Source organism: Anolis carolinensis, chromosome 1 (assembly GCF_035594765.1).
Source record: "Anolis carolinensis isolate JA03-04 chromosome 1, rAnoCar3.1.pri, whole genome shotgun sequence".
Taxonomy (NCBI): domain Eukaryota; kingdom Metazoa; phylum Chordata; class Lepidosauria; order Squamata; family Dactyloidae; genus Anolis; species Anolis carolinensis.
Window position 1 is genome coordinate 263,160,888 of NC_085841.1, and position 26,446 is coordinate 263,187,333.

Genomic DNA, 26,446 nt, shown 5'->3' on the forward strand with positions numbered 1-26,446 from the left:
CTCAAGTCCCTTTTGGGAGATGGTGGCGAGGTATAAGAATAAATTATACTTATACTACTACTACTACTATTATTATTATTAGATGAAATGAACTTCAACAATGTGCAGATTATAACAGGGAAAAGATAAAGGTAAAGGTTTTCCCTTGACTTTAAGTCTAGTCGTGTCCAACTCAGGTGCTCATCTCCATTTCTTAGCCGGAAAGCTGGCGTTGTCCATAGATACCTCCAAGGTCATGTGGCCGGCATGACTGCATGGAGCGCTGTTACCTTCCCGCCAGTGCGGTACTTATTGATCTACTCACATTTGCATGTTTTTGAACTGCTAGGTTGGCAGAAGCTGGGGCTAACAGCAGGAGCTTGCTCTGCTCCCTGGATACAAACCGCCAACCTTTCAGTCAGCAAGTCAGCAGCTCAATGGTTAAATCTGCTGCGCCACCAGGGGCTCCTAAAACAGAACAATGTTCAATTATAGTTGGCCCAACGTAATCCAGGAAAGAGCGTAACACTGGCACTCAACAGGCGTGGGAGCTAAAGTGAAATTGTCAATATCTTTAAAATATGCAGTATCATGCTGTTCTTTGTTGAGAATAAGAAAGGTTGTGTTAATTTTCCTGCAATGTTTATGTGGAAGGCAACATGACATATGTCATGTTTCAATTTGCATTAATGTGGGAATGAGGCATACTACCGGTAGGACAAAAGTAAAGAATTAATTTTGGTCACTTGTAAAAAAAGGTTTGAGAAGATAAAAGTGATTTCTGGTTTCATCAAAATAAATATTTAGTTAGTGAGGAGTCTTCTAGTTCAAAGCCACAGAATGTCAACAAAACTGAGCAGTTGAATCTTAACAAACTTGTATTCCAAACTCTTCCAGCTGTGTCCTACATCCACTGAAGACTAGAATGGTGTCCCTGCCCTTTAGTATCATTGACTGTACACACTTATGGAAATGAGTCAAACATCTTCTGTAGATCTTCTGGCCGAGATCCTATTCGAAGCTAGCAATGTGTAAGTCTTTGTTGTTATACTTATGTGTATATTCCATGAATGCCCTGGAGAGTAAGGGAAGCTTGCCCAACACACTGTGGCCAGCAATATTTCACTGTCATTGTACAGTTGGTGAAAACCATACTGTGGAAAGATACTTCCTTGCAGAACACCCCAAAGCATCTTTACATTGAGGTAATCCCAGTCCCACCAGTGTAAATCCTCAAGAGGATTTTGGCTGTTACCTTTAATGCAATAATCTATTTCATTGCAGACCAAAGAAAACAAAACAGTGATGTAAAACTGAATGTGGTGTGAAAAATAATATTTTAAATCTTTTTCCAGAAAAATAGAGAAATAAGAGAAGAAACAACAGCAAAGGAGACTGAAGGTCTTTCACTTGCTTTTGTTAATGATAAATAATATATATTCATGTAATAAAATCTGGAAATGTGTTTTCAGCAGAGATGTTCTGAATATTGTTCTAAGTAATTCTTGCTTGCTTTTTACTATATATTTTTCTGCTCCGCAGTGAACCGAAAGGTCCTGGCCTGAACAAATGGCAATGATGTTTGTTACTCTCCATTTGCAAAGGTCCCTAAAATAAGGCCTCCTTTTTGCCTTCATGTTTAGATACATATGTAGACAGCATGAGTTCAAGACCAAACTATATGCCTTATATATATGTCCCCCTATAAAAACACAAATGTATATGTAAACTCAAACATAAAACACAAAATGATTGTCACTATAGGACTTGTACAATATACATACATATATATATAGTTTATTTCACACAATCCTGATAAGAGTTACAGGTATATTGGGAATCATTTACAGTTCCATAGTATATGGAGTGGCCATATAGCTTCTGATGCAAACAACATACGGTGTGTAAAGCGTACACATTTCCAATCAACCCACCCGCCATTCACACAATGGATTTTCAAAGCTAATACTAGATTCAGCTACGTAGGAAAGCCTTGAGAATGCTAGGATACAGCGTTGGGTGTCATACAACACTGTAGGTCACAATGGGACAAGCTAAACTACTTTAATTTTCAATCTAGTATTTCTAGTCTACCTGCATTATTGCATTTATACGCATTTTAAAATTCAAATAAAAGAGAGTACTATATGGGAAAGGAAAAAATTATTTGCTGTTTTAGGAGCTGTGCTGCAGCCCATACAAAGTGTCCATAGAAGCATCGGCAGATTATAAATTGAAAAGAGGTACAAATTAATGTTCTAGCTTAGTTTGTTGGTAGATTTCCATTTCCCTTTGAGAAATTTTGTTTCTAACAACCGATTTCAAAACAAAAAAAGAAACCCAAATCAATATGTTATACACAGGCCTAGAGTGATAATTGGGTCTGTTTATTAAGGGAGAAAATCAAGATGTTAATTGACAAGTTCCACTTAAAAATTATCATAAAGATGATTAGAGTTAGTGGAAAGACCCTTTAGAAATACTTTTTGATATTTTAATTTATATTTGTAATGACATATGCTATGGGGGTCATCTAGTATACTTTTACCATTTTATTCCAAGTGGTCCCTAAGCAGATAGTGAACATTCAGATTGAATAAACTAGCATTTCCCATTTGCAAGTATGCATTTTCCATTTGATCACTGGTTTAGAAAGATATGAAAATTAAAAGAGGGGTGGGAGTCGAACACAGGTACCAATAAACACATTACAAAAGGAATGCTCAGACAGGCTTACGTTTTCCTTGCTCATCGTGTTAGTGTTGGAGATTAGGTGGCATTACAGTGGTAGAAAAATTGACCAATGATAACATTGGATTGCAAAGCACTGGGCAGAATTTAATTCAATTCTAGGTGTTGCAACAAGCCTTACTCATATATCTTGCACAATGGCCTCTAACAGTTGTGGCCAGTGTTAGCAAGCTGCTTCAAGCAGCTTTCAGTTGTTGGGGCTGCAGTGGAAAATGACAGCAGGATTATTTTTCGCAGACAAGGGAGTTTGGGATTCTAGTCCTTTAGTTATACATAAATACTGTACTATTAATATGGGAAATAATAAAATATGCTCCTTATGTACATCTCAATGCATGTTTTAATCTAGGAGAAGAATTCAGTCTCACATTGAAAAATACCTTAATTAAAATAGAATTCTGCCTAGAAAAGGAGGATTTCCATTGTATGGAGAAGAAAAAGTGAAGGCCCATAAACACTATGGACTTTAGCTATAGTTTAGAAATATATGAATGACCAAAAAAACCCCAAAATCCTCTTCCCATCCAAACTCCATGTATCAGATTACTAGCAGAGCTTCCAAAAAATGAAAGGAAAGGAATCTGGGAAGATTGCAAGAGGAGAAAGATCACATTTTGAAATACATCACAATGACAAATGCTATTATTTCAGATTCAGACTATACCAGACATCAGCCACTTGTGTTTCACCACCACTTCTAGCCATTATATTCAACACCAACAAAAAAAATTGGGGAGTGGAATTTTTGATTGAATAATTCTCCTGGTTTTCCACTTCCAGATTACTCTCTCATACACACAGCAGCAGTCGTGTTGGCTAATAAATGCTGGAAGTTATAGTAAAAATACAACTTTCTGAGCTTGGAGTCTCTCTCCAACATGTGAATGAAGTCTCACAAATCTCACACAGGCACACTTGTAAAGAGTCCTGTCACACTACATAATTATAATAATACAATGATACCTGCTGCTATGGCTACATCCTATGGAATCCTGAGGTTTGCAGTTTGATCGGAGGCACTAGAAGTTCCAAAGGATTCCATATGATATTGCCATGGCAGTTAAAGTGGAATTATATATATATAATTTAATATTGTGAAAGGGCTGGCACAATTAGGAAAGAAATAGGTCTCAGTGTAGAGCTAAAGGCAACTAGGAAAAGGTGATTTGAAAAGCGAAAAAGCATTAGAGGAAAGCCTTAATAAGAGGCCTCCACCATCATATTCTTCAGTTTCGGAGATTCTTGCCTGGATGCTGATAGAAAATAAACATTTGGTTGAAAGAAACCACACTCAGGGAGCATAAGAGAGTGATGGAGCATGAACTTGTAATGGCACAATTACAGCATTTTCTTTTTAGCGTAAGTAGCAGCAATGTTATATCTGAGCCAGCTAGCTTTAAACATCAATTTTATGCATACATTAACATCCTCTCAATTTGTTCGCAGGAGCTTTATTTACTCTTAATCACTTGGCTGTACTCATTAAGTGAAAAGGTGGTTCTTTCCTACCCTGGTACTGTGTGGTTATGATGAAATTAACCATAATTCATAATTCATTTGCATGGCAACAAAAAATCCTAGACGTATGCCAAACACAAGAACAGTAAGGGGTGTGCCAAGGCAAATTCTCAGCAATGCTAGGAAATTAAAATTGCTGTTTAATGAGAGGAGGGGCATGATTGCAATCTCTTGACAAGTGGAGAAAGCATTTAACATAGTTAGGCTCCTTTGAAGGTGCATATGTATGTGTGTGTGTGGGGGGGGGGGACAGGGAGCGAGGGAGAGGTGGGAAGAAGAGGGAGAAGAAGGGGGATATCCTCTTCCACTCTTCCTTCTACCTACTTTGTTCTGCATGGGGAATTTCTTGTAGTAACACCATCCATCCACAGGCAGCCCAGCTTGCACTGTGTTTAACTAATAGTCTATAGCACTAGTCACAAAGTAAGTCAGCTGCAATTCTATACGTACTTACCTGAGAGTGAGTCTCATTCATCTCATAGGGTAGTTATAAGGAGTTGGGGCATTGTCCCACTGACTCAAAGGAATAATGGTAAAGTTGATGTGCTATGTAACAATAGTTTGGCTATTGTGTGACTGTGCTGGAAGAAAACTATATTTTGTCACTATCAGAGTTTGGCAAAGACAAATTAAAAATAACATTAGAAAGACTAGCTTGGAAAAAAAGTTATCAAAACTTAAATTGGGGCCAGCACCCACAAATCTCACATTCGAGCCACAGGTTTTGATGTGATATGTTCTTTTTTGTTCAGCATCTAATTACACACACAAAAGTGAGTTTTTGGGACTGTGCATTAGGCAGCTTGCATGACATTGGCTCCCATCATGATTAGCATAACCCATCACGGGGTCTACGCTGCCATCAAGCACAATTTCCATGAAGAAATGGGTAGACACATGGCTTGTACAAAAATTCTAAATCCACAGGGTTGCGCTGTCATAAGGATGGCAAGGGCCTTGTTTCTTGTTTCAGGGTGACATATCAGAGATGTTGCACTAGAAACTCGTGACACAATTAGGCTCAGGTCCTGTATCCATATAACCAACACAGGAAGAGCTGAAGAACAGCTACAGACACCAGATGGGGATCAGCACTAAAAGCAACCTTCTGTTTCCAAAGATTATCAAAGGTTCAGAATTATACCGCCATCACGTCTACACATATGAACACTTAGGAGGGGGTGGATTTGTGTATGGTGATCTCCATGTGCATCACCCACTCTTTCTTCCTGGTTACACCATAGGAATATTTTAGATTAACAATTTGAAAGGGACTTCCTTAGAAGTAGATCTTTTCAACTTCTAGCACATTCATCATCAAGCTAACCATACATTCTTTGTTGGAAGGAAAACATGGCTTGGGGAGTGATGTATGACAGCATGCAAATGACACAAAACAGGGACACTTTGTGTGAATGCAGGTGTGCAAAGAATGGTTGCCTGGTGCTTTTTTCTACAAAGACCACAGGCTTTGTAGCCTTACAAAGACTTCAAGAAACAGCAATATAGACACACAGATATTCTCAAATAAGTTAGGGCTAGGGAAGGTTGTATACATTCACACAAGAATACAGGTGTTTTCAGACTGGGGGCGGCCACAGTGCTAAACAAGGGCTTTCGGTGAATGATTCCGTTATAGACCTAAGCTATTACCTCACAGCCTTAAATACGAGAGAAAGAGGGAAAGTTCTTTACAATAATAAACTGTACTTCTGCCGCTGTCACCATCTCATTCTATTTTGGGATCAAACTGTGGGTCTAGAATTAGACTTCAAATGCTAAAAATCTAGCACTTAGATTTCACTTTTTACCAAGATCATACTTGATTGCTTTTGTGATTTGATATTGAAAAAGGCTTTATAAAGACTAATTTCATTAGATTAGTCTGCTTTCTTTTTAATAAGAGTCATCTGACACTAATTGCCACTTTCACATTTCTACAGTCCGAGCAAAAATAGAGATTCTAATGTAAGCTTCTTGTTTGTCACTTCATTATCACTGCATTAGTTCCAACGTTCTTGTGGTCCTGAAAAGAGTTTTGGAAGATTTGTCCAAAAATGATACTTGATTTCTTCATTCCCTTCTCAGTTTGGTTTTTAGGAAAGCCACCAGAATAGCAAAGTTGTCTGAAGACCTCTGTATCAGCATTTCTTGCCATCCTAAACATCCACCAGTTCAAATGATAAAGGAAGAGAGAAGGTTCCAATGATTCAATTTCCACATTATTTTAAGGAAAGTAAACAGGATTATATCCTTCCTTTGGTCACCTCCAGTGTTACCTGTGGAATTGTGATTTAGCAACCAGTCATAAGTCATCTATCCAGTCCAAAGGAGCATAGTAGCACAAGTAAGAAAAATTTATAACTGTTTGTTATTTTTTCTTCCACCTCATTCATTGCACAAAAATAGTGTGAAGTCTTCCAGTTTAAAATCCATACACATAGAAGGGTTTATGCACTTCCACGGGTTTCAAATCACATCAATTTAAATATTTGGAAAGTTAAAAATGTCTCGGTAACATTTTACAAAGATAGCTTGCCAAAGATAGCTTGCCATCACAGGATCAGATGCCTCAAGTTTTCACTTGACTAGAAAGGCGCAAGAAGAAAACTCTAGACATATCCAATGTCAACTCAAATGAATGGCTTCACTACATTTCAGCTATTTGTTCTAGGTTTTTTCATTTCTAGCATGGGTTTTTGTGTTTGGTGCCCTCCTTCTATTTGTTGGCTGTTCTAAACCACCATGGTCATGAGTGCTATATCGCAGGTTGGTGTGCCAGGCTGAAATCATAGTTTTTTGGGTTTCAGACTACACTATGAAAATCTCAGGAGGTCATGTCACCTTCTTGAACTCCTGAGGGTTAGTCAGCCAGACTCCAAGTAAAACTTTGCAATTTCAGATAAGTGTGTACTTTTGCTACTTGATTCATATTGGGGACACCAGTCATAACTTAGATGAGAAAAGGTTAAACCTCCTTTTACATCTTTGTACATTCTGGTGTGTGAGAACAGAGGTGAGAAGAGACAATCCTGCGGATGGGGAGCTTTCCCTTTCATTGGTTCTACCACAACCCAACTTAAAAGAAACACTGGAATGAAAAGTTTGAACACCTGGACAAAAGGTGGGGAAAGGGGCTATGGAAAGGCAACAAAGCAATAGCTTACACTGACCAGAAAAAGCCCATCTATACACAGTGGTGCAAGCCAAGCTATATTACACAATAGAGCACAAGGGCACAAAGTGCTCACACTAGGTCAACCCTGACTCACTGTTTTTGAAGACAACAGTGGGCAGGATTGCCATTTTGCCTACCTAGCACTCTCTCTATAGACCGCATATTTATAAGTATGTATACAGTTTACCGCATGCATTTGCTTCAAAAGGAACTGTACATTGCCCAGGGAATTGCTCCCCCTTGAGCTTCTTGGGGGTTTGTTTTGTTTCATTTTTTTCGGGCTAGGATGGCCACTCCAACAATCACTGCTATGGCAGCCACCGCCACTCCTCCAAAGACAATCAGAGGCTTCATATTCTCAAAGATGCTGCAGCCGCCACCTGGTGATTCTTCTGTGTTGTTCGCTTGGTGCTCAGAGTCAGCGGGAGTACGAGCGGCAGCTTCTGCACCCTCGGAGGCTACGGGGCTGGGTTTTATGTTGCTATGGTCATTGAGCATGCTGGACTCGTTTGCTGCTGGCACCCCTTTTTTCACTGGGTTGGTGGCGGGAGCTGACGGCTCCTTTGAAGAGGTTTCTTTCTTATCAGTAGTTGCAGTGGGGCCAGAACTGGGCTTCTCAGGCTTCCCTAGGCCAGCGGCCTTGGCATCAGCTTTGTTTCCACTTCGGATGCTCCCTTTGGACTCCATACCCCTCTCCCGTGCAGTTGAGAATCACTCCTATTCCTCTTCCCAGATCAAAGCCAAGCGTAGGATGTGAAAGAGGCTACTGGAGCTGTCTTCTTCACTTGGTTCTCACAAGCCAATCCAAAAGGGCTGCTTCAGATTGCTTGGCCTTTGGTCTTCCTGGAGGATGTCCTGCTCAGACTATATTCTGCCTGGACCATGTTATGGAATCTGCAAGGGGAAAAAATAAAACAGAAGGGTCAGAGTTATCTTCTGGAGCAGCACAGTCATTCATCCACATTCTCTGGGATTATGGGCACAGAAATTGCTATATTTTTATCTGAGAGAATACCTCTCTAGCATGACTCTGTGATCTGCTGGAAACTAACCATAGAAATGCACTGAAGAACCTAGAGCTTCATGGAAAGGTGTACTCTATAAAGAATCTTTAGGTCATCCAGTGTGACTGGAGGAAGTTGGCCATAGAGTTGCACTAGAGGATCTAGAATTTCATAGAGAAAGCATTTACATCAAATCAATGAATAATCAAACCTATAAAAGTCAAATCTGCAAATGTGGAAGCTGAGTGTATTTCTCCACTTTGGGAGGTGGGTGTATTATTTCTTCAGTAGGAGTGCTGCTGTCATAAGCCCAGCATAGTAGATCTAGATGTACCAACTAAGACCAGTGATCTAGTACAGGGTTGGGCACACAGTGCAGGTCAGAAATTTTAAGGTTCTCCAGATCTTTGGTCACCTGCACAACAGCCAAAAAGTGATGTGTTTGAGAACAAAAAGTCAGTCCTAATCACTATTTGGTGAGAATTTCTTGGTATTTAAGGATAGCAATTGCCCTCTCACCAAAAATCAGCATTTGTGTGTCAAATCAGGGCATTGGGAGTCTAATTCCAGGAGTGGAGAAGCATTTTGGGCTGATTTTCCCTCAAGTTTCCTGAAATGTAGATAGTCAAGGGACACATATTGCATATTCACTGCATGATTTTAGGATTTCTCCCATGCTGGCTTGGGACGATCTTCTCTCTGTTTTTCTGTGCTGATGAAACGAAGTCCCACAAAGTCACAACGCCTGTGGGACTCTGTTGCCCCAGCACAGGGTTTAGTGTTGGGGTCACGAAAGATTTGGCAACAGTAAAAGGTTTCTGAACCCCACTCATTAAAAAAAAATCTGCAATGCTTATAGTAGACTTTGCTTCAGGTGTACTCCACGAAAAGGAATATTAGGTTGCTTTGCAAGCCTTGCAAATGCTGATTTATTATCAGTAAATGTTTGGTTTTACACCTATTTTATATATTTATACACCTGGGCCGAAAGGGATCATGAATCTAAGGTCCTCATCAGATGAAGCAAGAGAAGCATCTTCTCCCCACTTCTTTGCACTGCTTGTACGGAGTCCTTCCGAGCCCATCTTGCGATGCATGGCTACTTCTGGAAGGCCTCTGTGGGACTCTGTGCTGGCAGTGCTGATACAGCAGAGCTCAGAGGGGTTGATGTACACCCAACTCCTCATTGAACAAGGCAACAGGAGCCAAAGAGGAAGCGGGGACAGATGGGTAAAAGGTCGTAGGAAAGAAGAGGGTGGAAACCAGCAAAAGGGAACAGAGCGCAACGGTCCCCTCCGCTGCCCCGCAAATTTTCCTCCTGTCCCCTGCTTTATCCCTGGCTGTCTGATAAAGTTGGAAAAGTTTCAGAAACCCTGATTTAGACCATGACTTTGGAGATCAGGGGTAAAATCCCCACTCAGCCATGGAAACCCACTGGGTGACTTTATGGCAAATCACTTTCTCTCAGTCTCAGAGAGAGGTACAAGCAAGCCTCTTTAAACAAATCTAGCCAAGAAACCATTCTGATAAGGTTGCCTTAGGGTTGTCAGAAGTCAGAAGCATAACAAGAACTCTCTATTATTGTCTAGTATCAGTTACAGCTAAAGACACCTCTGCTTTGTACTTTTTCAAAGGATGATGGCATAACTTTATTGCTATTTACTTTTCAATGTGTTTCTAAGCATGGGTAGGGGTTTACAGCAGGAAAAAAACAAATAAATGAATCCCCCTCTTTTTTTTTAAAGAGTGCAGTGCAAATGGGGAACTATCAAAAAGAAAAAGAAGAAAGAGGAAGCAGGGAAAGGCCTGAGTGCATGACCTTCTACAGGAAGTTCACTAACAGCATTCTGTCTGTGGCAACGTTTATTCAATCATTTCAAGCCTCGACCCAGAAGTTTTTAATTGCTTCTAAAGCTTTTTAATTGCTTAATTAATCTGCCGCATGCTTTTAATTTATACTTGTTCTTTTCTTGTTCTTGTTAGCTGCCTTGAAAGAGAGAATGTGGTGGTAGAAATCTAGTAATTAAATAAAACAAACTAGATGTATCACAAGGAGGAAATTATAATTTCAGTGGTAAAGCATAGAGCTTACATACTGTACACAAACTTTAGGTAAAATTCCTGACATCTCTAATCATTGCTAGGAAAGACTCTTTGAAACCTCAGAAGACCATGTTACTCAACTAGATTTGTAATCATTCTGTTCAGTTTTCAATAAATTCTTATGGATATCTTCATATGCATTATTAGATTTGTTTACTAACAAGGCTAGGAAATATTACTTACTACACCTCTATGAATCTCACACCAGGCTACCATGGGCACTGGCCATGCTGTCTGAAATTTTAGAAAATTTTATCCTGGTTAAAAAAAGGTTCAAAGCCTAGATTAAAAACCTGTTCTTGATCATAAAAAAGGTTCTTGATCATAGACACTGCTAATCTTTCCCCATTGGTTATAAATGAATTCATGTGGTTTATTTCCAGTTTTCTTGGAAAGAGTAATATGACATTCATGAGGTTACAGAAATAATGGAATTTAGAGCAATATCCTTTATCTGAAATGCTTGGGACCAGAAGTGTTCTCTGTTTTGGATTTTGAAATCCCTGCATGCATCTCTTTTTGCTGCCAGCTGCCCACCTTTGCCTTTGAAGAGACGACTGTCGTCCTCCTGATCATTTGTCTCCTCCAGATCATTCGTCCCTTCTGCCCCAAAGGGGAAGCAAAAGCTAGCAGCAAAAGGTTTTTAGTTTTGGAACTCTTCAGATTTTGGAATTCAAGCTAAGGGAGGCTCAACCTGAATTTATACTTCAGTAAATGTTTCACGAAGTTCAAGGTATTTTCAAGGATGTTACGAGACAACCCCTTTTCCAGGCCTCTTCAAATAACTTCGAAGCTGGGTTTTGAAACAAAATTTATAATATCTCCTGCCGAATTTATGAGCAGAATCTGAGTGGACTAATAGCTGAATCAAAATGTAACAAATAGATACCACCCTTCTTTAATTAGGGGTAATTCAGTGGCTAATGAATTCTGTCCTTCAGCACTTTACCCACTATGTTCTCTTGTCACACAGCCAATGGGTGTGTGTGGTGCCCCCTCAAAGTGCTGCAACATATTCCTTGTGCAATTCTAGATAAAAGACGAGACCACGTAAAATGTCCCCAAAATCTGTGGTGGTCTAACCTGGTGTTCTCCCAACCTGCTGGACTGCAGCTCTCATAAACCCAAAGACAGTCTGTAGAGCATGAGTTTGGGGAAGATTGCTCCACCGAGCTTCAGTGGCCTTACAAGGCACACAACTAGTATACTTGTAAATAAAGTATAAGCAAAGAAAATGGTGCTCATTAGTAATAATCTTTCCATAAACCCGCAGGATTTTCAGAGCCCCAAGGGGAGCTTTTGTCCCAGCAAAGCTAAATATAGTTCTAATAACATGACTTGCTGAAAATGAGAAGATCTTGCCAAACCTTCCCTACTCTCTTCTTTTGAGGTTATTTCAATCAAAAATGAAAACAAATAGGGAAAGTTGATTTATCTCTTGTTACCATCTGAATAGTCAAATGTCTTTTCAATGGCATATGAAAGTATACTGTCTCTTCCAAGGCAGACAGGCAATGAATAATAAAACTTCTGTTGCTCCATGCTGGTCCACGAACAACCGGATGAATTTTTAGAATGATGCTCATTATAGCCATTGCACAATGTGTGTTTATCAGAAAACAATTTCCACCCCAGGCAGAATAGTGGGAAAAGTGGATTTGCATCCATCTATGCACTGCAATCCACCCAAAGTTTTACAAAGCCGATGTTTAAAAAAAAAAAAACACCCTGCAATTTATATTGGGGCTGACTAAATATTCAACCATTGAAATAATACCTCTACTTTAGCTGGGACTAGCAATTGGAGCAAAATATTTCCAAAATAAAAGAAAAACTGTGAAAATGTTATTCTTCATCCTAGAGTTGCTCTCACATTGTAAGAAGGCTAATGCTGTCTAGTGAGTGTGGAGGACATCTCCAATATGTTTTGAACTTGCCAGAGATCAAACAATATTTTTGCAAAAAAAAATGTATCCCCAAATGCTCTTGTGAGGGACATGGGTGGGGTATTTCCATGTTAGTCTCAGTAGAGGCCTTTTTAGAAACAACGTGAACAGATAATGACTTGAACTCACTTTCTATTGTTATAAAAACCTTTCCTGGGGCCCCTACCTTTCCACCGTTTCCCAACTTTGAATAAGCATATGGCTCCTTGATATTCCTTTGTCTCAGATCTGCCTCACGTTTGATTTATTAACTGCATTTTCTTCACACTTCTTTGCCTCAGCATTACAGTTGTGGTGGGGAAACATGCCAGCTTAAAGAGCTCAGTCTCTCCCACCTCCCACCACTACCACGGCACTTTTGCTTTCCTTGCCATCCTGCAGTAGCATTTTTCCCTCTCAAATCACAAGTTTCCATTTGTGTAGGAGAGGATGGAAGGCTAACAAGACACACAATTAAACAGAAGGAGAAACATAGACCTATATCTTGTCTCCTTTGATATCATGGTGAGCTTAATCAGAGTCAATGGGATAAAAAGCCAAGAGGCATGCGAGGTTTATTATTGCATACATCTAGGCTACAGCATGTTTTGTCTCTGGGGCACCATGGGAAGATAAAATGTTGACATTTTTATTTTTATATCCATTGGGGAGAGAGGAGTTTAAATTATCCCCACAAGGTGTTCCATGTCCCTTAGGAATGATGACTCAGGTCATAGATTCAGCACTTTGGTTAGCTCCATTAAAGGTTGGCATTCAATCATTACCCCAATGACATTGACGATATCAGCTACCACCGTGTGTATCCCTTCATGGGAGTTCAATGAGACATCCTTCCAAATAAAAATATAAAGGATTCTACTGTCAGAATTACTCCAAACATGTGCTGGTCACTTGAATCATTTTTTAAAAGAAGAATTCCTTTACGCCTTCCTCATTCCTGAAAAATTTCTTGCAAAACTTAAACTGCACAATAGGTTTTCTTGCTCCAGGCTTCCTAGAATAGAAACACTTCCTTTCAAGAAGGATGGGCAAATTGCGCCCCTAGAAATGTTGCTGGACTACAACCACCAGCATCCCCAAGTTGACTTAGTAGGAACACTCAATTCAGGGGCCTCAGAAAGGTGTTGTTGCTGCTTTTTACTTCCTTTCTTTTCTTTCTTTCCCTAGCAGTCAATGACTTGAGGACCAATATCAGTCCATAGACTTCATTCTGTGCTGGACAAGTGCTCCCATTATTCCTTGTCAACAATGCTTTGGGGGATTATGGGAGATGTAGCACAGTGTATGTGGGGCAGATTTGTTGAAGGACCCACCAATTTGACTCCTGTTCCTGCATTATGCACCTGTCATTAGTATGGTTTCAATTTTCATTTCATTTTGCTCTCAAAAATGTACCTCTGGTTTTTAGAAGAATATAAATTAAATATACCACTCTTTTGTCCTGTGCCTGAACTACTGAGAAAATTTTACCCTGCATTAAATAAATGAGTCACCCTAGTTTTCCAGTAAAGAATCATAATTATAAAAGGCCTATTCTTTTCTCCTACAACCGCCATGCTCTGCATCCAAGGATCGCCGTTACTGCTCTGAAAAGATATTAGATCAGGAACAGAGACAGGTATATACTGCATGCAGAACCATCTGCAGGCCTCTTGGTGAGAAGGATTTTGAAATCCTGAACGGACCCCTTCAGACTATGCAATTATAGATCTATGATTCTAGTTTAATTGCCATGATGTTTGTAGTTGGTGAGGCACTAGAGCTTTCTGGCTGAGAAGTCTAAGTACTTCTTCCTGAACTGCAAATTTCAACATTTCATGGCAGTTAACCTGGAATCATTATGCTATAAATGTACAGTATGAAAAGATCCTCAGAATTCTGAAGAATTCGTTGTTCATTTGTTGCATCTGACTACATTATTCCTCAGCCAGTATCTTCCTCTTTAACACCCCAATCCCCCAGAGTGCTAGATATTAAAATCCTGGGCTCAAATTCTATCTCAAACCCCTTTAGTGGACTTCAGCAAGTTTCCCAAGAACCGTGGATTCAGTGGTCCGGCATGTCTAGCTCCCAAAAGACCAAACAAGACGCAGATGGGATGAAGGCGAAGAACAGAGGTATGTATATTCACCATGGTCAAGTGTGAATGTCAGCAGAGTCTTCACTCCAAAAACTGACATAACTGAGTGCAAATATACTAAAATATTTATAGCACTCTAACATCAGTTTGAAACAAAGGACTTTGCCACCCTGGTTACTGATTTCACTAGAGCGTGGTCGGCTAGGATCTACAGGCTTGTTTTCTGGGATTTACTGTCTGTCATTGTTGCTGATTGGTCTCTGATTTTGGAGTGAATGTTAGCAAGTTATCATTGCTCAGTTTGATGTTTTGTGGCTGTTTCTGGTTCTGTCTCTCAAGGGGTGTGTGAGGGAAAGAATGTGGGTGGGTTTGAGGTAATGGGTGCTAATGATATATTTTGTATTTAGTTTGTTTTTATGTTTTAATGAAGCATTGAATAATTACCAATTTGGAAGCCTCTTTGAGTCCCTTTCGGGGTTGAGGTAGAGTGGGATAAAAATGCAGCAAATAAATAAATAAATAAATTATGTTAGTTGTCCCAGCCTGAGTGAGGACAATGGTCCATGCTGCTGAAACAATGCATAGCAATGGGTGTTAGTCACCCTGAGTGGGTTCCCAGGAGAAGGACAGAGGTTAGGCATCGGGCAGTGTCCATGACTTTTGGTTTGGCTCCATTGTTAGGTGTGCAGAGGCAGCGTTATGGGATAACGCCTACTGCTTGAAGGGGCAATGTGGTTTTCCTATGTTCCGTATGAGTGCTTGTGAAACTTGTACATCTAGGCTAAAAGTTATCTGTGGAGGTTAGCTCAAATAAAGTTTTCAGTGAAAGGCCATTTTGGACTTGGCTATTGTGACCTTTCCATGGCTGCAGGTTTTGGGGTCCTTCTTGGGGTCCTGGGGTTTCGATAACACCCTGTTAGAACTCTGTAAGCATCTCGTCCTGTTGGCAGTGTGAAAAGAAACAGAGCAGGTCCCCATCAAGCAGGAACAGAGCTTGCTTGGTGTTGAATCTTTTTGGTCTTGAAGTTTGCATTTCCCTTGAGTTTGAAACATTATTAAATTATTTATTTACTAAAATACTTTTGCCTCATCCTTTTATTATGAGATCTTGGAGCAGCAAACAGATTAAACATTAAAACAACAAGTTAAAACAATTTTGAAAGAGTAAGAAAGTTTAAAATCCATACATATGTTTAAAAGTATATACCTAATGATAAACTGAAACAGGCTTTAATAAAAAAGCTATGTTTTGAGTTCACGCTGGAAAGAAAAAAATGTTGGCATCAATCAGGTCTTCAAGGGGAAGACATTCAACAGTTGGAGTGCAATAACCAAGAAGGCTCTCTCTCATGTCCTCCAACACTGCTGAGATAAAAAGGAAGACCTCCCCTACAGAAATCAATCCTAGGTAAGTGCCTAAATACTCTAGGCATAGATTCAGTCTGATCTTGGAAGCTAAGCAGCTCTTGTTAGTATATGGATGAGAGACCACCAACGAATAGCAGGTGCCATAGGATGCATTGCAACAGAAGGAATTGGCAAAATCACCTTTGTGGATTCCTGGCCTAAGACAACCCTATGAAAATCATGAGGTTGCCATGAAGAGGAAACATCCTTCTACCCCCCAAATAACAAAAAATGTCTTAAAAGCATTTTCTCAGTAGCCTCCAAGAAATGGCAACGGTGGGATATGCATTGCTTTGAGAAGAAAGGAATGGCCCTACTGCCTATTTATTGTCAAAAATGCACACTCTTGCATATAATGCCATCTCTTCCACATTCTGCTAAAATGAGTAGATTAGTGCAAAGAAAGGGGAAAGAAAGCAGGTTGCCATAACTCTTTCTAGGATACCTGAGCATTCCATTCAAATATCTAGTGCCCACCAGAAAATATACCATCAAACCTAAAGCAAAAATATAGAAGCTGTTTTGACCTGATGATCAAACTTTAATTAAGGAAGGGTCTCAAGGACTACATTTCAGCCCTGGATAGAGTTAAAGAATAGCAGAGCCAAAGAACAGTTAGTAGAAGCAGAAATATTTTGGTATCCATTAGGACATGCTCCATCCAGCCTACAAAAGACAAATGAGTTTTATGCATTAGACTAAAAGGATGCTATTGTGGTCAATCCGCATAGTCAAGAAATCTACCACATGATTGTGTATTAGAGCAGGAGTGGGAATTGCATAATTCTCCAGTTGTTGGGTTGCAACTTTGAGCATTCCTAGCCAGCATAACTAATGGTAGAGAATGCTGGGAGTTGCAGCCACACTACTTCTGAAAGGCTGTATGATCCAGCCTTTGTATGAGGCAAAAATGCTTCATTTAGAAAATGATAATTTGGCCAAATGAGAACAAAAAGGGATAGTCTCAAGGGCAGGTAGTAATGATGAATCTTGAATGCCTTATTTAAATTTCAGATTGAAATCTAGAGTAGATTCATTAGCCTACTTACTGTTGCTCATTGTAGCAACAACTCATAATTCCTGAATAATTAAGTAATGAAATGATCCAAAGAAGAGGAACAGATATATTTTCATGAATTCAATATACTTCTATCTACAATAGTGGTTCTCAACCTGTGGGCCGTGGCCCAGCTGTGGGCCGCGAGAACAAAAATCCAATCCACAAACCTCCTTCCTTTTTAAAAATTTATTTTATTTTATTAATGTTATTTTTGCTCCTTTCCACAGAACTGACCATTGCTGACCAGAAATTAGAGCTGACGTGGTCTATCCAATGCAATTTTCTGAATCAGCACCCCAAATAACCAAACTGAATCTAAAGTTGACGAAAAAACTGATTCGTGACCCTTTCGGTACTAATGTTGGAGAATGGCTCTTCCGATGTGCTTTCGGAGAGTAACTGTTACATGCTTTTGTTACGCCCCCATTATTTATCCTCTAGACCAGGGGTCCTCAAACTTTTTAAGCCGAGGGCCGGTCCACAATCCTTCAGACTGTTAAGGGGCCGGATTATCATTTGAAAAAAAATACAAACAAATTTCGATGCACACTACATATGACTTATTTGTAGTGCAAAAACAACAACAAGAACAAGAACAATGAAAGAACAATACAATATTTAAAAATAAAAACAATTTTAACCAACATAAATTTATCAGGATTTCAATGGGAAGTGTGGTCCTGCTTCTGGCCAATGAGATAGTCAAGTTAATTAGCGTGGTTGTTGTTGTTGTTGTTGTGTGCCTTCAAGTCATTTCAGAAATTTATTTACTGCATTTATTTACTACATTTGTATCACACCCTTCTCACCTCAAAGGGGACTCAGAGTGGCTTACAAATTATATGTACATACAATATATTATATTATTAGCATAGCACAATATTAGCATTATATATTACTATATTGAACTATACCACTATACTGTAATATTATTAGTAATATTATATGTAATATAGAATATATAATTAATATTATATAGTATTATTATTAGTGATATATTGTATTACATTATAATATTATTATCAATATTATATGTGAGGGCGGGGGCCAGGTAAATGACCTCGGAGGGCCGCATCCGGCCCCCGGGCCTTAGTTTGGGGACCCCTGCTCTAGACTGTCTGCTATCTTTTCCCTGTGGTTTTATTCTTATCCTTTTTCTCACCCCGAGTTTTAACTGAGTGTCAGTGCGGCCTGCCCTGTTATACTGCTCTTTGGATTTTGTGTTGTACTGTATATGATTCTTTATTGTATTGTTGTAATTGTATTATGATATGTTGTTTTTATATTGTGTTATATTGTATTTTTCCCGGGCATGGCCCCATGTAAGCCGCCCCGAGTCCCCATTGGGGAGATGGTGGCGGGGTATAAATAAAGTTTTATTATTATTATTATTATTATTAATGGTCCCTGGTCAAAGTGGGCCCTGGTCAAAATGGTCCTCGGTCAAGCGGTCCCTGGTCAAAGTGGGCCCTGGTCAAGTGGGCCCTGGTCACAGTGGCCCCTGGTCCAAGTGGTCCCTGGTCAAAGTGGCCCCTGAACAAGTGGGCCTTGGTAAAAAAAAAAAAAAAAGGTTGGGAACCACTGATCTACAAGGTCTGCCCAAAACATTTTGCTGCCTGAGGCCAAGGAAAGATGGTGCCCCTCTCCACTTCATGTACAGGAACCAACTGAATTGGCAGCTGAGTTTTACTTCAAAACTGGGAGTGAGTAATGACTCCCCCAATGTTCGAGGCAATCGTTTAGAGAATGCAGAATAGGAGACGAAGGATTTCCAGAATCTCAAAAAGAATAGCAGAAAAGCCACCGCTGTAATCTTCCTGTACCTACTCTCTGTAGTATTTTACACATACACTCCAATCTCTACCCCTTGTCAGATCTTCTTGATCTTATCTTGATGTAGCACTGGCCTTGCAGAAAACCCATGATTTGTGGGGAGATGAGTTCTGCCCTTCCTTCTGCAGCCAGTAAAAATTTGGATGGTTCCTATTTTTATCTCCATATCTTTGTCTCAAGCCAGAAGAAGTAACCTGCATTAAGATGCTATTCCTCATATTTATCCCTGGACAATGGATGATATTCAGCAAGTGACATTCTTCTGACAAGGCAAGGCTCCCTATGAAGTTCTCCAATGAAACTTTCAACTGAATTTTCACTCCCAGTGCAATTGTACACTTCCATGCTGCCATCGGTCACAGATGATTTTTGCACACGTAAGTTTATACACTACAAATGCTTCCCCTTTAAGGATTTCATAATGGATAAAGCAGCCATCATGGCCACATGAGCGTTAACACAGGAACAGATGTTATTGCAAATCCCCCGTCCCAGCAAGCAGGAACTCATGAGGCATAACCTCATGCTGCTGACCCACATTTTACTGATGAGATATTTATGTTTTCTATCGTAATCCACCAGTCTTTATCCCTCTCTCTAACTAAAGGAGGGATGGGGTGTGCTTGGGCTACAAGGTATTGTTGGACTACAGTGACCATCACCTGTTTGTGGTAGGATGGCTGGGGTTGATGGGAGTTCTAATCCAACATAGAATCATGGAAGAGACCACAAGAGGCATCCAGTCCAACACCTTACCATGCAGTGACACACACTGAAAATAAATTTCCACAGAAGGTGACTCTACCACACCACGATGCAGGATATTCCATAATCAAACAGCTTTTACTGTAAGGTGATTCTTCCTAATAGTCAGGTGAAATCTCTTTTCCTGCTGTTTGAATCCATTGCTCCATGTCCCAGCCTCCAGAACAGTAGAAAATAAGCTTGCTGCCTCCTCAATGTGTTCTCTCTTAACCTTCTTTTCTTCAGGCTAAACCTACCCAGCTACCGAAGCCATTCCTTATAGGGCTTGGCCTTTTTAGCTTTTCGTTGCTCTTCTCTGGATACACTTCAGTTTATCAATATCCTTCTTGAGTTGCAGTACCCAGAACTGGACACAATATTCCAGGAGAGGTCTGACCAAAGCAGAATATCTGGACACACCTTCTCAGCCCTTGGACTACAGCTTCCTCAGAGGAGACACTGTACTTTGGGATTCTGACACTACACACAGAGACAAATAGGAGCCATTGTTTTTATATACCATTGCACTTCAATGGGAGCAGTTTTGCCTACCAGAGAAGCTCACTAACTAGGATTGCCAGTTCTGGATTATCCCCATCCCTAGGGTTTCTCAGCAGATTTTATTGTTGGAAATTAGGACAGAAATCCTAGCTAAAGGTTCTCTGTCCAGATCAAGGTGAAATGAAGGGATTATTCTTTCTCAGTGTCTGAGAGGATAATGAAAATTTAACCTAGCCTATATGTTTCTAGCCAGAGCAGGATAAAGGGTGAGCCCTGGAGCCACAATAACTGGGAAGCAGGGAGGGTGCTAACTAAGTACATACATAGACCCCAAGGGGAGCCTTTGTCAAGGGCAGCAGCAAAATCAACTTAAACCTTGCAAACTATAGCATTTGCACACAGCCCTTCCCTTTGGCTTAGAGCAGTCAAGCAAAACTGGAGAATGTGCAGCTTTTGATTCCCACCTTGAGATGGCCCATGAAAACTGGTGAGTCAGGCCTGAAGAACTGGCACTCTTAATATGGATTTAAGATGAAGCCTGACAGCCTGAGAGTGGGCATTTTGCTGTGGGGCCCCTTCAAACCTGGACCTGCAGCCCTGTTAAGAGGAATGAGAAAGTGCCAGAATGTTACTGTGTCCATGCAAAGTAATGTGTGTGTGTACATGTGTGTGACTGCAAAACAAAAAAGGCAGACGATGTTCTTGTCCACATAGTCTCATTTTTCAGTCCCTCACCTCACGCCTGTTTTGCAAACCTGGCTCTTCCCTTTATCTCCAAGTATAAAGTGTGCTTCAAAGAAAAGCTAAGGAATGCTCCCCTTTTTCAACACAGAAATTGTGTTCAAATTACCAGTACTATGCAGATTTTTTCCCAGTGCAAAGTTGTTTTACATTTAACCCATAAATGAATGATGACCCTGTATTATAAGAAAAAAAAACTAAAGAAGTACACTGTTGGGATGGGGACTAACTGCACTCTGAGTCTAGTGACCAAGCAATTACATACTGAACTTGGTCCTGTTTGTCTAACATTGCTCCAGACACTTTATTCCTTTGAGAACTGGCTACACACACAAAAAACATGGATATGTTGGTGAAAATCATTAAGAATAATGGGGCAAACTCAGCCCCTCTCTACCTTGGTACTGAGCCAGCCCCATTGCTCCTACTTAACCGTTTAATCGCCATATCTAATAGCAAGTTTGAAAAGAGGAAGCACATCTGGATAAATGAACATAGAAGAAAACTAAACTGATGAAGGAAGCCAGTTATACTAGGATGCCCATGTCCTTTGAGAAATGTCACCTTCACAATCAGTAGAGGAAGGGGTGAACGAAGCACCATAAAGGTGCTGATTGTGAAGCTCAAGAAGGAGATACATCTCCACCAGAATCATGTTGTTGAAAACCAACACCATCACAGTTTGTTATTTTGTAATGAACATACAAATCAGCTCAGTTTTCCAGTAATTATATCTCATTTTCTTCCTCACTACTAACTATCATGTACAGTTGAAGATAATTGCAGGTCCAGATTTGTCACAGGTGAGCTTTTTTCAAGTTCACCATGATGTAAATATAGTATTTATTCACTGTTAATGTCCTATGAGTCACAACCATGTAACTCTTCCACCTGTTTTGTGTGTTTTATACATACAGACATGCACCATATTCTGTAAGTGGACATTCTCTCCTGTGTCTCTGACAAACAGATTCACAAACCCAAAAGAAAGGACAAAAAATTCAGTGCCATGTAAGAACTCTGGAAAATGGTTTTTAAAGAGTGACTGCTCTGCTTAGCTTATCAGACTTCTTGATGACTTGCAACCTCTCTTTCTCCTCTAACTGAATTCAGAAATATACAGTGCCATGTAAGTCTCTGAGCTGATCCTCTGTAGTAGAGCAAAGGACAGGATAGGATTTTGCAAGACCTTCTAAATTGTACAGGCGCTGGCCCAAAGCTGCTGTGTCGCATTTGAAATTTAAGAATCCACTGCAGACAGACAAGAGATCCCTACTCAGCTGAAGGCAGTGCCCTTTAGCAAACAATGGCACATTCTCCGTTGGCAATCCCAGGCCTACCCAGAATCCACACTCCTCTTACGTCAATTTTCTCCAACAGTGCTGAAATAGGATTTAGTAGGAAAAAATACAAGCATCATCAAGTCATTGCCAACACACTTTCCATGGTGAATTATTTATGCTAAAATTATTGGAGAAAAAAACACAAACATACAAGCAAAAACCCAGCAAAATCTCTTTTCCTTCTGCTGCAGTGAGTTCTTCCTCAAAGGCCTGACCAAAGGAAATGGATGCCATGACTGAGCTCTTAAAACTTGCCAAGTGGTAGCAATGGCAGAATGCCAGATGAGTGGGTGAGGGGAAAGAAACTGCCAAGCCATGGCTGGTTTCTATGGGGATCTTGAAATTTCTATGCCACACCTTTACGACAGACCGTCACTGGCATAAATAGCTGTCAGAAGCGTCATTCAGATCCCAAGGATATGGGAAAACCTGGAGATTCTGATGCTCTATATAGCAAATAATAATCAAACTTCCTCAGAAGCCAGTCCTATCTATTCTTGACCAGAGAAGAAAACAAAAGTCCTTATCTTTTGGGCATTTTTTTGAAGGGAATGAGCACATAACCTGAATGGAAGTACTGTAAAGTATCCATCTACTATTAAATACCTAATAAAAACATAGACCCAGCTAATTCCTTCTGGAAAAAAAAACTGACCAGTAAGAACTGCAGAACCAAAGGCACTGAATGAGTTAGACACCATCAAGACCCATTAAAATAAATGGATTTTGGTTTGCATTGGACTAGCTGCACTGAATTCAGAAGGGCTTGATTGTATCTAACTTTCTCTGAACTGTGCTGAAGCTTCAAAGTACAATGAAGTGGAAAACTGGGTGGAAACAACAAGTAGTATTCATTATTGGGTTGTTGTGAGTTTTCCAGACTGTATGGCCATGTTCCAGAAGCATTCCCTCCTGATGTTTCGCCCACAACTATGGTAGGCACCCTCAGAGGCTGTGTGGTGTTGGAAACCAGACAAGTAGGGTTTATATATCTGTGGAATGTCCAAGATGGGAATACGAACTCTTGTCTGCCTGAGGCAAGTATAAATGTTGCAATTGGCCAGCTTGATTAGCACTGAAAAGCCTGGCAGCTTACAAAGCCTGGCTGTTTCCTGCCTGGTATTCATTATGTTCTGTTAGATCTGGAATTACTATTTTAGAACCAGTAACAGCCCCTATCGCTTAATATAAAAGCCCTCTTTGTCAATTCTGCTCAGAGTGCAGAGGTTTTAGAAGTCTTCAGTTTTTAATTACTTGGGAGGATCCACAAATGTGTAACTCCCATGTATAACTTTAATCCAATTATTATGGTATTCTCAGATTTTTAGTTTTCTGAGCTACTTACAATTTGCTGTGTGACAGCTCTCATAATATAAATCAAGGAAATTGAGTAGAGAATGGAGCAGGCTTTTGAGTTCTGTTATTGATGTTTTAAAAGGTGCTTTTAGGATGTTTTTAAAGATGTTTTTAAGATGTTTTTAAACTGTTGATTTTAGCCTGTTCTTGTAAGCCGCCCTGAGCCCTAGGGGAGTGGCGGCATATAAGTCTGAATAATAAATAAATAAATAAACTACAAAGCCCCGAATTTCATAGGATAGAACTATAGCAGATAGAGTGTATCTGTAGTGGTGGTTGTTGTTGTGTACCTACAAGTCATTTCTAACTTATGGAAACCAGAAGGTAAACATATCACAGGGTTTTCCTGGCAGAATTTTCCAGAGGGGGTTTGCCCTTGCCCTCCTCTGAGGCTAAGGGAATGGGACTTGCTCATGATCATCCAGTGAAAGCCATGGCCAATGAGGAGTTGAACCCTGATCTTCTAGTGTCTTAGTCCACCACTCAATATATTTTTATAGTTATATATGGTGGATAAAAATGTCCAAGCTTCTTCTGCAAATCTCGTCTTATGACAAAATAACTGCAATGGTCGAGTTGGTGTTAATGTTGCAAGTTGAAAATAACAGCCCTTGTTTGTTGAAACAGGAAGCCAGCTCTTCCAGGTTATGACAGAAGACAATTTGCATCCTACGTTCTTAGAGAATTGGTTATTAAGCTCGCTCTTCCTCCCTCCCTTGTTGCCCCGGAAGAAAAAGCCTGCATCATAGTATATAGGAGTAAGCAAGGCAGAGATGTCTGCCGAATCTTAGTTTCCAGCTTCACACAAGTGCCCTCCAGTTCAACATGCATTTGATACCTGTCTAGAATTTTCCACTGCATAATATGCATATCAGTGCTCATTTGAAGCCCCCCTCTCACTTTCCTTTCCTTTAAACTGTAAATCTGATCATAGTGGAAATTATTTATTTCCCCCTATTATTTTAATAGAACAATGCTGATGCACAAAAGCACCTACACATATACACATCTCCAGCACTTCGTAAGGAAAGGAGGACAGCCAAAGGAATGTCACTTCAAAGGAGGAGGAAGACATGTTTGCTGGGATGCAAGAAACTCTGCTTATTCTGGCATTCTGTCTCTGGGATTCATGGCTAATTAAATGTGCAGTGTAGCTACAACTGATACAAAATGCACCATAAAACTAACAGGATTGGCTGTTCAAGCTAGAAAAGTGTGCCATTATCCCTAAAAACAAAGCCTTACATCAAAAAGGTGCTCCCTGACCCCTCTTGGGCATAGGGGTGCTGTGAGTTTTCTGGGCTGTATGGCCATGTTCCAGAAGCATTCTCCCCTGACGTTTCACCCACATCTATGGCAGGCATCCTCAGAGGGTGTGAGGTCTGTTGGAGACTAGGCAAGGGAGGTTTATATACCTGTGGAAGGTCCAGGGTGGGAGAAAGAACTCTTGTCTGTTGGAGGCAAGTGTGAATGTTGCAATTAATCACCTTGATTAGCTTTGAAAAGCCTTGCATCTTCAAGGCCTGGCTGATTCCTGCCTGGCGGGATCCATTGTTGGGAGGTGTTAGCTGGCTCTGATTGTTTCATGTCTGAAATTCCCCTGTTTTTAGAGTGTTGTTTTTTTATTTACTGTCCTGATTTTAGAGTTTTTAGAGATTCAAGACATGAAACAATCAGGGCTAGCTGACACCTACCAACAATGGATTCCCCCAGGCAGAAAGCAGGCAGGCCTTGAAGATGCAAAACTTTTCAGTGCTAATCAAGGTGATTAATTGCAACATTCACACTTGCCTCCAACAGACAAGCGTTCTTTCTCCTACCCTGGACCTTCCACAGATATATAAACCTCCCTTGCCTAGTCTCTAACAGACCTCAACAACCTCTGAGGATGGCTGCCATAGATGTGGGCGAAACGTCAGAAAAGAATGCTTCTGGAACATGGCCATACAGCCCGGAAAACTCACAACAACCCAGTGATTCCAGTCTTCGACAACACTCTTGGGCATATTTTGATTTCTAGCGACTTAAAATAAAGACGTGCCTCATTACCAAGCATCATCAGCCATGCTTTTAAAATCCTGAACTAAAAACAGTTGCACTCCTAGATTTCAACAGCATGTTTTACTCATTCTTTCTACTGCTCCCTTGTAGGGGAGCTAAAAGGATAGATGGTAATTTCCCCATGAGAAAATTCTCCTTTCGGCAAGGCAAAGCACTATGCAAAAAAAGGCAGCGTAATCTGCCCAAGGAGTAGTTGCAAAAGGCAAGTGACGTCCTGCGATATAAATAAGCCATCGATTGGGAATGGAAGGGGGGGGGGGGTAATCTCCGTTTTCTGCAAATGCTCACGCCCACTGTCGACCTTCAAGGGAGAAGGTGAACCTTAGGAAGGAATCCTGGTTATGGGGCTTGGTACAATCCAGGGGAACCTGTCCCCAACTCCAATTCTGGACAGTAGGAGCATCAGTTTCCAGGATCAGGCCAAAGGTACCCAGAGTGATGCAAACGCCATTTGTCACTGCAGTCTCTTGCACACCCGGGGGGAGCAGAGCTGTGCACCCACATCTCTCCCACATGCACAGACCCTCGGCCTGCAAGGCCATCCATCCTCCTTGCGGCCCCCTTCCCTCCTCCACCCACATGCAAACCTACACCAGGTCCTGAGATGCTGGCAAATCCAGCCGGGACCTGAAAACCCAGGAGGAAAAAGAAGAAGAGAAAAGCCAGTTCATCTCACCGACCCCTTTCTCTTGACTCCCGCCTCTTGCTTGGCCTTGGCTGATGTCACACCTTGGGAGCTGGATGTTCCGCAGAGGAGGAGGAAGGAGGAACAAGGGGAAAGGAAGGAGGGAGGAACAGCCTGGGAGTTTCCCACAGTGCCTTGCGCCAGACCTGCATGATG

General features: G+C 40.6%; 1 protein-coding gene across 2 annotated transcripts; it reads right to left on the bottom strand.

Moving 5' to 3' along the window:
• Positions 1-1,756: 1,756 nt before the first annotated feature.
• On the bottom strand, positions 1,757-26,446 carry cend1 (cell cycle exit and neuronal differentiation 1). 2 transcript variants are annotated; one of them, XM_008108296.3, is made up of 2 exons: positions 26,286-26,446; positions 1,757-8,320 (listed from the first exon to the last, which is right to left on the bottom strand). In XM_008108296.3, exon 2 carries the CDS (start codon positions 8,111-8,113, stop codon positions 7,694-7,696), a length of 420 nt encoding a protein of 139 aa, XP_008106503.1. In that variant the 5' UTR covers positions 8,114-8,320; positions 26,286-26,446; the 3' UTR covers positions 1,757-7,693. The 2 variants fall into 2 exon arrangements, with proteins under 2 accessions (XP_008106503.1, XP_008106511.1); XM_008108304.3 differs by having other exon boundaries at positions 26,282-26,429.